The sequence below is a fragment of the Salvelinus alpinus genome, chromosome 2 (genome assembly GCF_045679555.1).
Source record: "Salvelinus alpinus chromosome 2, SLU_Salpinus.1, whole genome shotgun sequence".
Classification (NCBI taxonomy): Eukaryota; Metazoa; Chordata; class Actinopteri; order Salmoniformes; family Salmonidae; genus Salvelinus; species Salvelinus alpinus.
In genome coordinates this window covers 11,362,135-11,378,317 of record NC_092087.1, presented here as the reverse complement: position 1 = coordinate 11,378,317, position 16,183 = coordinate 11,362,135, and the positions used below count along the sequence as shown (strand labels likewise).

General features: G+C 49.1%; 1 protein-coding gene across 2 annotated transcripts in view; it reads left to right on the top strand.

Annotated features, from left to right (window-relative positions):
- Positions 1-16,183, top strand: part of LOC139553842 (protein phosphatase 1 regulatory inhibitor subunit 16B-like) — a 176,170-nt gene that overhangs the window by 139,747 nt on the left and 20,240 nt on the right. For both annotated transcript variants that reach the window (XM_071366579.1, XM_071366587.1), the window contains exons 7-8: positions 3,417-3,542; positions 8,463-8,538. In XM_071366579.1, the coding sequence (XP_071222680.1) occupies positions 3,417-3,542; positions 8,463-8,538 (202 nt within the window). The remainder of the gene's footprint in view (positions 1-3,416; positions 3,543-8,462; positions 8,539-16,183) is intronic.

Here is a 16,183-nt window from a genome sequence, read left to right as displayed (position 1 = left end):
GAGCTTGAGAGAATCTGCAGAGAAGAATGGGAGAAACTCCCCAAATACAGGTGTGCCAAGATTGTAGCGTCATACCGAAGAAGACTTGAGGCTGTAATCGCTGCCAAAGGTACTTCAACAAAGTATCGAGTAGAGTCTGAATACTTATGTAAATGTGATATTTAAGTAGATTTTTTATACATTTGCAAAAATGTCTAAAAACCTGTTTTTGCTTTGTCATTATGGAGTATTGTGTGTAGATTGATTAGGGGGAAAAAACACAATTTAATCCAAAATAAGGCTTTAATGTAACAAAATGTTGAATAAGTCAAAGGGTCTGAATACTTTCCGAATACACTGTATACCACGGCTAAGGGCTGTTCTTAGGGACGACGCAATGCTGAGTGTACACAGCCTGTACACAGCCCTTAGCCGTGGTATATTGGCCATATACTACAAACCCCCGAGGTGCCTTATTGCTATTATAAACTGGCTACCAACGTAATTAGACCAGTAAAAATAAATGTTTTGTCATACCCATAGTATGCGGTTTGATATACCACGGCTGTCAGCCAATCAGCATTCAGGGCTCGAACCACAAGGTTTATCATTTATAATATACCTACAAACTATAGATTATTGAGTCTATACATACAACCTATAGGGAGACGGACACAAGGAGGGAGAGGACATCAACCACCACGACTCACAAGGAGTTACTCTGGTGAGAGGGACATAGCCCCCAGAGTAGCAACACAAACTTTATTGTCCCTTTGTCTTGGACAACGACAAATCATATCCTATGTACACTAGAGAGCCCACACAGATACAGGCTGTGGTACAGTTGTAGAACAGGCACCATCCAGACAGCATTCACAAGGCATAGGAGGCTCCACCACTTCTGTGTGATGCATTTCCATCTCAAGATTGGGGCTTAAGATATCATAAATTGCTCGCAAGGATTTGTCACAATCTAATACAAAACGCAATTGGATCAAAATGGGAAAGGTACATTACATGATACTACCCCAAAATAACTTTAGTAAGCTTCAACATTTACTCCCAAATGCCGTGATTGAAGAAGATTGTCATCCAGCTTCATGACTCTGTTAATCTGTGTTTGCCGTATGATGCTAACAGTGAAAGTAGAGCAACACAGAGAGAATCTAGACCTTTGGCAGAGAGGGACATTCAACTGGTATTATGGGCCCGTCCCAAACGGCACCCTATTTTCTATATAGTGCACTATAAAGGGGGCCATTTGGGCAGAATATGTTATGTAAGATGTGTTAGTCTTTCAATACAGTTTAGATTCATAATGATGCAGCATTATGTGACCTGCTCTTTGTTCCAGTAGGAGCTGAAAGGAATGTCAAGTAGGTCATGTGATCTGAAAATAAATAATGGTTGAATAATGGTTTTTGGATCAAAGGTCATATAACCAATCAATGACCACACAACGTGGACTAGTATTAATGCATCTAGTTTACTGGGAAAGGTCACCCTTGCACACAGACAGACGCGGACAGACGCGGACGGACAGACGCGGACGGAGACAGAGAGAGACAGAGAGAGACAGAGAGAGACAGAGAGAGACAGAGAGAGACAGAGAGAGAGAGAGAGAGACAGACAAACAGAGACAGACAAACAGACACAGACAGACAGACATACAAACAGACACAGACAGACAGACAAACAGACACAGACAGACAGACAGACAAACAGACACAGACAGACAGACAGACAAACAGACACAGACAGACAGACAGACAAACAGACACAGACAGACAGACAAACAGACACAGACAGACAGACAAACAGACACAGACAGAAAGAGAGACAGACAAACAGACACAGACAGAAAGAGAGACAGACAGACAAACAGACACAGACAGAAAGAGAGACAGACAGAAAGAGAGACAGACAAACAGACACAGACAGAAAGAGAGACAGACACACACACACAGACAGAGAAAGAGAGACAGACACACACACACACACACACAGACAGAGAAAGAGAGACAGACACACACACACACACACAGACAGAGAAAGAGAGACAGACACACACACACACACAGACAGAGAAAGAGAGACACACACACACACACAGACAGAGAAAGAGAGACACACACACACACAGACAGAGAGAGAGAGACACACACACACACAGACAGAGAAAGAGAGACACACACACACAGAGAGAGAGAGACACACACACACACACACAGACAGAGAGAGAGAGAGAGACACACACACACACACACAGACAGACAGAGAAAGAGAGACACACACACACAGACAGACAGAGAGAGAGAGACACACACACACACACACACACACAGACAGAGAGAGAGAGAGAGACACACACACACACACAGACAGAGAGAGAGAGACACACACACACACACACACACACAGACAGACAGAGAAAGAGAGACACACACACACAGACAGACAGAGAGAGAGACACACACACACACACACACACACACACACACACACACACACACACACACACACACACACACACACACACACAGACTGAGAAAGAGACACACACACACAGAGACAGAGAGAGAGATACACACAGAGAGAGCCTGATTGAAGATGTAAAACTCTGAGACATCCTAGTGACTTACTACAGGCACACCAGCAAGATAGGCCAAGAGAGGCCTAGGGAGGCCAGGGGAGGCCTAGGGAGGCAAGGGGAGGCCAGGGGAGGCAAGGGGAGGCCAGGGGAGGCCAGGGATGAACCATTTGGCTGACTCCCCTTTCACCCAGCTGGGATCTCCATCCTCACTGAACCAGTCATTTAACAAGCAGCCAGTCAGGCCATCCAGTACTCCTAGAATTGAGCAGTTTGGAAAATAAGTCAACATATTATTTTACTGTATCTAATTTATTTAAGTGAGATTCATGAGATCTGGCAGTGACTCATTCAGATTCATTTTTTCTTGGCCCTGAAACAAGGTCAGTTCACTCAAGGTTTATTTCTCAATTTAGTGGCCAGGCGTAAAGAGAGCATACATAAATCAACATACATTTTGTATCAGAGTTAGCTTCCTGCTGTGGTCCCGTCCCAGCCTGTCTGGTAGATTTCTGAGGATACAAGGACAGGTAATGACACAAGGGGATTCCAAGAAGGCATTAGATATATACAAATAAGAGGTAAGGGATCCTTGCAAATAAAACGATTTGTTAAAGTAGCCAACACTCTATATCTCTCAAATTCAAATCTGAACCTGGAAGACCGTTCCACTGCCCCCCCCCCCCCTTCTCTTCCCCTCTAATCAGGGACTGATGAATGTTCAATGAAACAATGAATGTTCAGGAAGAAGAGAGAACTAGCAGTCGTCTGGACCTGGTAGGGTGAGATTGAAATACCCTCTGCAGTGACTCTGTTCCATTGGTCTCCTCTCCTGTCCCTCATGCAGCTTCACATTGCAGCAGCCAATGGTTACGTCCAGGCCGCTGAGCTGCTGCTGGAGGGAGGGGCCAGGATGGACCTGAGAGACACTGACGGATGGCAGCCGCTCCACGCTGCAGCCTGCTGGGGTCAGGTGAGGACACACACACACACACACACAGCCTGCTGGGGTCAGGTGAGGACACACACACACACACAGCCTGCTGGGGTCAGGTGAGGACACACACACACACACACACAGCCTGCTGGGGTCAGGTGAGGACACACACACACACACACACAGCCTGCTGGGGTCAGGTGAGGACACTAGTGAACACACAGACACACACACACCACACTCCCTCACACACACACACCAGACCACACCACACCACACCACATACACGCACGCACGCACACCACACACACCACACCACACACCACACCACACTCCCTCACACACACACACACACACACACACACACACACACACACACACCACACCACACCACACCACACCACACCACACCACACCACATACACGCACACCACACCACACACACACACCTGAAAGACACTGACAAATGGCAGCCACTCCACTCTGTAGCCTGCTGGGGTCAGGTGAGGTAATACACACACAAGGAGGGGACAGAAACACCCACGGGCGTATACACATACACACACACACTGCTGCACAAGGTCACACACACACACACACACACAGGCCACATACACAAGGACAGACATACAGATTATTATTTTTTATTTATTTAACCTTTATTTAACTAACCAAATCAGTTAAGAACAAATTATTATTTTACAATGACGGCCTACCCCGGCCAAACCCTCCCCAAACCCGGACAACGCTGGGCCAATTGTGCTCCGCCCTATGATGCATACAAATAAACACACACCCACTCTCTACACATGTAACTGAGGACTTGGTGGACTGTATATTCTTTAGGTTAGGTTTTACTTAGTGTTCTCTTCCGTTCTCTCCCTGCTGGTAACCGGTGACAGACAGGATTACGGTCTGGTTTAATGACGCTGAAGATTGACAGTACGGCCACGGAACAGCACAGTCTATGTAGTGTATGGGTTAGGGCACTTTAAGGCTTGGATTGGCAGCTTGTGATGAGACAGACAGACAGACAGACAGACAGACAGACAGACAGACAGACAGACAGACAGACAGACAGACAGAGACAGACAGACAGACAGACAGACAGACAGACAGGTTTTGATTTTGATAACAGAAAGACAAAGAGACCTGTGGTCTGCAAGTAAGGCGAGAACTGAAGATACTGTACAATAGTGATTGACACATATACATAATACCATCTCTAATTCACTGTGCTAGAACCATTATGCACGTAACAGTGGTGACAAATGTCCTCCTGGGAGACTCCTGGGAGACTGAATGTCACTGATGGAACGCTGCTGTGATCTAACAGTCCAAACAACTAGGGAGTCAGCTAGCAGGACACTAGGAGAAAGGAGCACCTGACTACTAGGGAGTCAGCTAGCAGGACACTAGGAGAAAGGAGCACCTGACTACCAGGGAGTCAGCTAGAAGGACACTAGGAGAAAGGAGCACCTGACTACCAGGGAGTCAGCTAGCAGGACACTAGGAGAAAGGAGCACCTGACTACCAGGGAGTCAGCTAGCAGGACACTAGGAGAAAGGAGCACCTGACTACTAGGGAGTCAGCTAGCAGGACACTAGGAGAAAGGAGCACCTGACTACCAGGGAGTCAGCTAGCAGGACACTAGGAGAAAGGAGCACCTGACTACCAGGGAGTCAGCTAGCAGGACACTAGGAGAAAGGAGCACCTGACTACTAGGGAGTCAGCTAGCAGGACACTAGGAGAAAGGAGCACCTGACTACCAGGGAGTCAGCTAGCAGGACACTCGGAGAAAGGAGCACCTGACTACCAGGGAGTCAGCTAGCAGGACACTAGGAGAAAGGAGCACCTGACTACCAGGGAGTCAACTAGCAGGACACTAGGAGAAAGGAGCACCTGACTACCAGGGAGTCAGCTAGCAGGACACTAGGAGAAAGGAGCACCTGACTACCAGGGAGTCAGCTAGCAGGACACTAGGAGAAAGGAGCACCTGACTACCAGGGAGTCAGCTAGCAGGACACTAGGAGAAAGGAGCACCTGACTACCAGGGAGTCAGCTAGCAGGACACTAGGAGAAAGGAGCACCTGACTACCAGGGAGTCAGCTAGCAGGACACTAGGAGAAAGGAGCACCTGACTACCAGGGAGTCAGCTAGCAGGACACTAGGAGAAAGGAGCACCTGACTACTAGGGAGTCAGCTAGCAGGACACTAGGAGAAAGGAGCACCTGACTACCAGGGAGTCAGCTAGCAGGACACTAGGAGAAAGGAGCACCTGACTACCAGGGAGTCAGCTAGCAGGACACTAGGAGAAAGGAGCACCTGACTACCAGGGAGTCAGCTAGCAGGACACTAGGAGAAAGGAGCACCTGACTACCAGGGAGTCAGCTAGCAGGACACTAGGAGAAAGGAGCACCTGACTACCAGGGAGTCAGCTAGCAGGACACTAGGAGAAAGGAGCACCTGACTACCAGGGAGTCAGCTAGCAGGACACTAGGAGAAAGGAGCACCTGACTACCAGGGAGTCAGCTAGCAGGACACTAGGAGAAAGGAGCACCTGACTACTAGGGAGTCAGCTAGCAGGACACTAGGAGAAAGGAGCACCTGACTACCAGGGAGTCAGCTAGCAGGACACTAGGAGAAAGGAGCACCTGACTACTAGGGAGTCAGCTAGCAGGACACTAGGAGAAAGGAGCACCTGACTACTAGGGAGTCAGCTAGCAGGACACTAGGAGAAAGGAGCACCTGACTACCAGGGAGTCAGCTAGCAGGACACTAGGAGAAAGGAGCACCTGACTACCAGGGAGTCAGCTAGCAGGACACTAGGAGAAAGGAGCACCTGACTACCAGGGAGTCAGCTAGCAGGACACTAGGAGAAAGGAGCACCTGACTACCAGGGAGTCAGCTAGCAGGACACTAGGAGAAAGGAGCACCTGACTACCAGGGAGTCAGCTAGCAGGACACTAGGAGAAAGGAGCACCTGACTACCAGGGAGTCAGCTAGCAGGACACTAGGAGAAAGGAGCACCTGACTACCAGGGAGTCAGCTAGCAGGACACTAGGAGAAAGGAGCACCTGACTACCAGGGAGTCAGCTAGCAGGACACTAGGAGAAAGGAGCACCTGACTACCAGGGAGTCAGCTAGCAGGACACTAGGAGAAAGGAGCACCTGACTACCAGGGAGTCAGCTAGCAGGACACTAGGAGAAAGGAGCACCTGACTACTAGGGAGTCAGCTAGCAGGACACTAGGAGAAAGGAGCACCTGACTACCAGGGAGTCAGCTCGCAGGACACTAGGAGAAAGGAGCACCTGACTACCAGGGAGTCAGCTAGCAGGACACTAGGAGAAAGGAGCACCTGACTACTAGGGAGTCAGCTAGCAGGACACTAGGAGAAAGGAGCACCTGACTACCAGGGAGTCAGCTAGCAGGACACTAGGAGAAAGGAGCACCTGACTACTAGGGAGTCAGCTAGCAGGACACTAGGAGAAAGGAGCACCTGACTACCAGGGAGTCAGCTAGCAGGACACTAGGAGAAAGGAGCACCTGACTACCAGGGAGTCAGCTAGCAGGACACTAGGAGAAAGGAGCACCTGACTACTAGGGAGTCAGCTAGCAGGACACTAGGAGAAAGGAGCACCTGACTACCAGGGAGTCAGCTAGCAGGACACTAGGAGAAAGGAGCACCTGACTACCAGGGAGTCAGCTAGCAGGACACTAGGAGAAAGGAGCACCTGACTACCAGGGAGTCAACTAGCAGAACACTAGGAGAAAGGAGCACCTGACTACCAGGGAGTCAGCTAGCAGGACACTAGGAGAAAGGAGCACCTGACTACCAGGGAGTCAGCTAGCAGGACACTAGGAGAAAGGAGCACCTGACTACCAGGGAGTCAGCTAGCAGGACACTAGGAGAAAGGAGCACCTGACTACCAGGGAGTCAGCTAGCAGGACACTAGGAGAAAGGAGCACCTGACTACCAGGGAGTCAGCTAGCAGGACACTGGGAGAAAGGAGCACCTGACTACCAGGGAGTCAGCTAGCAGGACACTAGGAGAAAGGAGCACCTGACTACCAGGGAGTCAGCTAGCAGGACACTAGGAGAAAGGAGCACCTGACTACCAGGGAGTCAGCTAGCAGGACACTAGGAGAAAGGAGCACCTGACTACCAGGGAGTCAACTAGCAGGACACTAGGAGAAAGGAGCACCTGACTACCAGGGAGTCAGCTAGCAGGACACTAGGAGAAAGGAGCACCTGACTACCAGGGAGTCAGCTAGCAGGACACTAGGAGAAAGGAGCACCTGACTACTAGGGAGTCAGCTAGCAGGACACTAGGAGAAAGGAGCACCTGACTACCAGGGAGTCAACTAGCAGGACACTAGGAGAAAGGAGCACCTGACTACCAGGGAGTCAGCTAGCAGGACACTAGGAGAAAGGAGCACCTGACTACTAGGGAGTCAGCTAGCAGGACACTAGGAGAAAGGAGCACCTGACTACCAGGGAGTCAGCTAGCAGGACACTAGGAGAAAGGAGCACCTGACTACCAGGGAGTCAACTAGCAGGACACTAGGAGAAAGGAGCACCTGACTACCAGGGAGTCAGCTAGCAGGTTGAAGGTTGTCTTTGCCCATGTCCCAGCTGTCCATACTGTGCAGTGCTACTATAACTAGGAGAAGGTGAGGCTTGGTGTCGTGTATGATCGGACCAGGTCCAGGCTTCACAGGTAACTCGATCCATCTTGATCGGGGAGTTAACATCTTTATCCAGCTCGAAGGACTGAGGACTTGGTGGACTGTATATTCTTTAGGTTAGGCTTGACTTGATGTGCCCTTACCAGCAGACTGGAGAGAACTGGCTAAGTAAAACCTAACCTAAAGAATATGCAGTCCACCAAGTCCTCAGTTCCAGCAGATGATTGTGGATAGCCGTGTAAATACTGATAGTCTCTATGGTTCCAGATGCATGTAGCAGAGCTGCTGGTTTCTCACGGTGCCAGTCTCAATGCCAAGACCTTCCTAGAGGAGACTCCCATTGGTAAGTCTGCCCCAACCATAAAACCTACCTACCTAACCCTACCTACCTACCTATCTACCTACATAACCCTAAACCTACCTAACCCTACTTACCTACCTAACCCTGAACCCTACCTACCTATCTACCTACCTACCTAACCCCTACCTACCCACCTAACCCTGAACCCTACCTACCTACCTAACCCTGAACCCTACCTACCTACCTAACCCTGAACCCTACCTACCTACCTAACCCTGAACCCTACCTACCTACCTAACCCTGAACCCTACCTACCTACCTAACCCTGAACCCTACCCACCTACCTAACCCTGAACCCTACCCACCTACCTAACCCTGAACCCTACCTAACCCTGAACCTTACCTACCTACCTAACCCTGAACCCTACCTACCTACCTAACCCTGAACCCTACCTACCTACCTAACCCTGAACCCTACCCACCTACCTAACCCTGAACCCTACCCACCTACCTAACCCTGAACCCTACCTACCTACCTAACCCTGAACCCTACCTACCTAACCCTGAACCCTACCCACCTACCTAACCCTGAACCCTACCTACCTACCTAACCCTGAACCCTACCTACCTACCTAACCCTGAACCCTACCTACCTACCTAACCCTGAACCCTAGCTACCTACCTAACCCTGAACCCTACCTACCTACCTAACCCTGAACCCTACCCACCTACCTAACCCTGAACCCTACCTACCTACCTAACCCTGAACCCTACCTACCTACCTAACCCTGAACCCTACCTACCTACCTAACCCTGAACCCTAGCCACCTACCTAACCCTGAACCCTACCTACCTACCTAACCCTGAACCCTACCCACCTACCTAACCCTGAACCCTACCCACCTACCTAACCCTGAACCCTACCTACCTACCTAACCCTGAACCCTACCCACCTACCTAACCCTGAACCCTACCTACCTAACCCTGAACCCTACCTATCTACCTAACCCTGAACCCTACCTACCTACATAACCCCTAGCTACCTACCTAACCCTGAACCCTACCTACCTACCTAACCCTGAACCCTACCTACCTACCTAACCCTGAACCCTACCTACCTACCTAACCCTGAACCCTACCTACCTACCTAACCCTGAACCCTACCTACCTACCTAACCCTGAACCCTACCCACCTACCTAACCCTGAACCCTAACCACCTACCTAACCCTGAACCCTACCTACCTACCTAACCCTGAACCCTACCCACCTACCTAACCCTGAACCCTACCTACCTAACCCTGAACCCTACCTACCTACCTAACCCTGAACCCTACCTACCTACCTAACCCTGAACCCTACCTACCTACCTAACCCTGAACCCTACCTACCTACCTAACCCTGAACCCTACCTACCTACCTAACCCTGAACCCTACCTACCTACCTAACCCTGAACCCTACCTACCTACCTAACCCTGAACCCTACCTACCTACCTAACCCTGAACCCTACCTACCTACCTAACCCTGAACCCTACCTACCCACCTAACCCTGAACCCTACCTACCTACCTAACCCTGAACCCTACCCACCTACCTAACCCTGAACCCTACCCACCTACCTAACCCTACCTAACCCTGAACCTTACCTACCTACCTAACCCTGAACCCTACCTACCTACCTAACCCTGAACCCTACCTACCTACCTAACCCTGAACCCTACCCACCTACCTAACCCTGAACCCTACCCACCTACCTAACCCTGAACCCTACCTACCTACCTAACCCTGAACCCTACCTACCTAACCCTGAACCCTACCCACCTACCTAACCCTGAACCCTACCTACCTACCTAACCCTGAACCCTACCTACCTACCTAACCCTGAACCCTACCTACCTACCTAACCCTGAACCCTAGCTACCTACCTAACCCTGAACCCTACCTACCTACCTAACCCTGAACCCTACCCACCTACCTAACCCTGAACCCTACCTACCTACCTAACCCTGAAACCTACCCACCTACCTAACCCTGAACCCTACCCACCTACCTAACCCTGAACCCTACCTACCTACCTAACCCTGAACCCTACCCACCTACCTAACCCTGAACCCTACCTACCTACCTAACCCTGAACCCTACCTACCTACCTAACCCTGAACCCTACCTACCTACCTAACCCTGAACCTTACCTACCTACCTAACCCTGAACCCTACCTATCTACCTAACCCTGAACCCTACCTACCTACATAACCCCTACCCACCTACCTAACCCTGAACCCTACCTACCTACCTAACCCTGAACCCTACCTACCTACCTAACCCTGAACCCTACCTACCTACCTAACCCTGAACCCTACCTACCTACCTAACCCTGAACCCTACCCACCTACCTAACCCTGAACCCTACCCACCTACCTAACCCTGAACCCTAACCACCTACCTAACCCTGAACCCTACCTACCTACCTAACCCTGAACCCTACCCACCTACCTAACCCTGAACCCTACCTACCTAACCCTGAACCCTACCTACCTACCTAACCCTGAACCCTACCTACCTACCTAACCCTGAACCCTACCTACCTACCTAACCCTGAACCCTACCTACCTACCTAACCCTGAACCCTACCTACCTACCTAACCCTGAACCCTACCTACCTACCTAACCCTGAACCCTACCTACCTACCTAACCCTGAACCCTACCTACCTACCTAACCCTGAACCCTACCTACCTACCTAACCCTGAACCCTACCTACCTACCTAACCCTGAACCCTACCTACCTACCTAACCCTGAACCCTACCTACCTACCTAACCCTGAACCCTACCTACCCACCTAACCCTGAACCCTACCTACCTACCTAACCCTGAACCCTACCTACCTACCTAACCCTGAACCCTACCTACCTACCTAACCCTGAACCCTACCCACCTACCTAACCCTGAACCCTACCCACCTACCTAACCCTGAACCCTAACCACCTACCTAACCCTGAACCCTACCTACCTACCTAACCCTGAACCCTACCCACCTACCTAACCCTGAACCCTACCTACCTAACCCTGAACCCTACCTACCTACCTAACCCTGAACCCTACCTACCTACCTAACCCTGAACCCTACCTACCTACCTAACCCTGAACCCTACCTACCTACCTAACCCTGAACCCTACCTACCTACCTAACCCTGAACCCTACCTACCTACCTAACCCTGAACCCTACCTACCTACCTAACCCTGAACCCTACCTACCTACCTAACCCTGAACCCTACCCACCTACCTAACCCTGAACCCTACCTACCTACCTAACCCTGAACCCTACCTACCCACCTAACCCTGAACCCTACCTACCTACCTAACCCCTACCTACCTACCTAACCCTGAACCCTACCTACCTACCTAACCCTGAACCCTACCTACCCACCTAACCCTGAACCCTACCCACCTACCTAACCCTGAACCCTACCCACCTACCTAACCCTGAACCCTACCTACCTACCTAACCCTGAACCCTACCTACCCACCTAACCCTGAACCCTACCTACCTACCTAACCCTGAACCCTACCTACCTACCTAACCCTGAACCCTACCTACCTACCTAACCCTGAACCCTACCCACCTACCTAACCCTGAACCCTACCTACCTACCTAACCCTGAACCCTACCTACCCACCTAACCCTGAACCCTACCTACCCACCTAACCCTGAACCCTACCTACCTACCTAACCCTGAACCCTACCCACCTACCTAACCCTGAACCCTACCTACCTACCTAACCCTGAACCCTACCTACCTACCTAACCCTGAACCCTACCTACCTACCTAACCCTGAACCCTACCTACCTACCTAACCCTGAACCCTACCTACCTACCTAACCCTGAACCCTACCTACCTACCTAACCCTGAACCCTACCTACCTACCTAACCCTGAACCCTACCTACCTACCTAACCCTGAACCCTACCTACCTACCTAACCCTGAACCCTACCTACCTACCTAACCCTGAACCCTACCTACCTACCTAACCCTGAACCCTACCTACCTACCTAACCCTGAACCCTACCTACCTAACCCTGAACCCTACCCACCTACCTAACCCTGAACCCTACCTACCTACCTAACCCTGAACCCTACCTACCTACCTAACCCTGAACCCTACCTACCTACCTAACCCTGAACCCTACCTACCTACCTAACCCTGAACCCTACCTACCTACCTAACCCTGAACCCTACCTACCTACCTAACCCTGAACCCTACCTACCTACCTAACCCTGAACCCTACCTACCTACCTAACCCTGAACCCTACCCACCTACCTAACCCTGAACCCTACCTACCTACCTAACCCTGAACCCTACCTACCTACCTAACCCTGAACCCTACCTACCTAACCCTGAACCCTACCTACCTACCTAACCCTGAACCCTACCTACCTACCTAACCCTGAACCCTACCTACCTACCTAACCCTGAACCCCACCTACCTACCTAACCCTGAACCCTACCTACCTACCTAACCCTGAACCCTACCTACCTACCTACCTAACCCTGAACCCTACCTACCTACCTAACCCTGAACCCTACCTACCTACCTAACCCTGAACCCTACCTACCTACCTAACCCTGAACCCTACCTACCTACCTACCTAACCCTGAACCCTACCCACCTACCTAACCCTGAACCCTACCTACCTACCTAACCCTGAACCCTACCTACCTACCTAACCCTGAACCCTACCTACCTACCTAACCCTGAACCCTACCTACCTACCTAACCCTGAACCCTACCTACCTACCTAACCCTGAACCCTACCCACCTACCTAACCCTGAACCCTACCTACCTACCTAACCCTGAACCCTACCTACCCACCTAACCCTGAACCCTACCTACCCACCTAACCCTGAACCCTACCTACCTACCTAACCCTGAACCCTACCTACCTACCTAACCCTGAACCCTACCTACCTAACCCTGAACCCTACCTACAGTGGGGAGAACAAGTATTTGATACACTGCCGATTTTGCAGGTTTTCCTACTTACAAAGCATGTAGAGGTCTGTCATTTTTATCATAGGTACACTTCAACTGTGAGAGACGGAATCTAAAACAAAAATCCAGAAAATCACATTGTATGATTTTTAAGTAATTAAGATTCCTTCTCTCACAGTTGAAGTGTACCTATGATAAAAATTACAGACCTCTACATGCTTTGTAAGTAGGAAAACCTGCAAAATTGTCAGTGTATCAAATACTTGTTCTCCCCACTGTACCTACCTACCTAACCCTGAACCCTACCCACCTACCCACCTACCTAACCCTGAACCCTACCTACCTACCTATCCCTGAACCCTACCTACCTACCTAACCCGGTAAGGACATCTACTTTGTGCATGACACAAATAATTTTCCAACAATTGTTTACAGGCAGATTATTTCACTTATAATTCACTGTATCACAATTTACATAATTTGAGTCAATCGGAGGTGTACCTGTGGATGTATTTCAAGGCCTACCTACAAACTCAGTGCCTCTTTGCTTGACATCATGGGAAAATCAAAAAAAATCAGCCAAGACCTCAGAAAAAAAATTGTAGACCTCCACAAGTCTGGTTCATCCTTGGGAGATATTTCCAAATGCCTGAAGGTACCACGTTCATCTATACAAACAATAGTACGCAAGTATAAACACCATGGGACCACGCAGCCGTCATATCGCTCAGGAAGGAAACGCGTTCTGTCTCCTAGAGATGAACGTACTTTGGTGCGAAAAGTGCAAATCAATACCAGAATAACAGCAAAGGATCTTGGGAAGATGCTGGAGGAAACAGGTACAAAAGTATCTATATCCACAGTAAAACGAGTCCTATACCGACATAACCTGAAAGGCCGCTCAGCAAGGAAGAAGCCACTGCTTCAAAACCGCCATAAAAAAGCCAGACTACAGTTTTCAACTGCACATGGGGACAAAGATCGTACTTTCTGGAGAAATGTCCTCTGGTCTAATGAAACAAAAATAGAACTGTTTGGCAATAATGACTGTCGTTATGTTTGGAGGAAAAAGGGGGAGGCTTGCAAGCCGAAGAACACCATCCCAACCGTGAAGCACGGGGGTGGCAGCATCATGTTGTGGGGGTGCTTTGCTGCAGGAGGGACTGGTGCACTTCACAAAATAGATGGCACCATGAGGAAGGAAAATTATGTGGATATATTGAAGCAACATCTCAAGACATCAGTCAGGAAGTTAAAGCTTGGTCGCAAATGGGTCTTCCAAATGGACAATGACCCCAAGCATACTTCCAAAGTTGTGGTAAAATGGCTTAAGGACAACAAAGTCAAGGTATTGGAGTGGCCATCACAAAGCCCTGACCTCAATTCTATAGAAAATTTGTGGGCAGAACTGAAAAAGCGTGTGCGAGCAAGGAGTCCTACAAACCTGACTCAGTTACACCAGCTCTGTCAGGAGGAATGGGCCAAAATGCACCCAACTTATTGTGGGAAGCTTGTGGAAGGCTACCCGAAACGTTTGACCCAAGGTAAACAATTTAAAGGGCAATGCTATCAAATACTAATTGAGTGTATGTAAACTTCTGACCCACGGGAATGTGATGAAAGAAATAAAAGCTGAAATAAATAATTCTCTCTACTATTATTCTGACATTATTCTGACACTTAAAATAAAGTGGTGATCCTAACTGACCCAAGACAGGGAATTTTTAAATCTATTTGGCTAAGGTGTATGTAAACTTCCAACTTCAACTGTATGTAACCCTAAACCCTACCTATCTACATACATAACCCTAAACCCTACATACCTACATAACATTAACCCTTACCTACCTATCTACATAACCCTAACTCCTTCCTACCTACCTACATAACCCTAACCCATTCCTACCTACATAACCCTAACCCTACATAACCCAAACCCTAATTACATAACCCTAAACATACCTACATAACCCTACTTACATAACCCTAATCTTACCTACGTAACCCTAACCCTATCTACATAACCCTACCTACATACATAACTCTACCTGCCTACATAACCCTATCTCTACCTACATAACCCTAACCTACATAACCCTACCTACCTACATAACCCTAACCCTACATAACCCAAACTCTAACTACATAATCGTAAACCTACCTACATAACCCTTCCTACATAACCCTAAACCCTACCTACCTACCTACATAACCCTACCTACCTACCTACATAACCCTACCTTCCTACATAACCCTACCTACCTACATAACCCTAAACCCTACCTACCTACATAACCCTAAACCTTACCTACCTACATAACCCTAACCCTTCCTACCTACCTACATAACCCTAACCCTACCTACATAACAATAAACCCACCTACCTACATAACCCTAACACTACATAACCCAAACCCTAATTACATAAACGTATCTACATACATAACTCTACCTGCCTACATAACCCTATCCCTACCTACATAACCCTAACCCTACATAACCCTAAACCTATCTACATAACCCTAAACCCTACCTACCTACATAATTCTAACACTAGCTACATAACCCTAAACCCTACCTACCTACATAATTCTAACACTAGCTACATAACCCTACCTACATAACAATAAACCCACCTACCTACATAACCCTAACCCTACATAACCCAAACCCTAACTACATAACCCT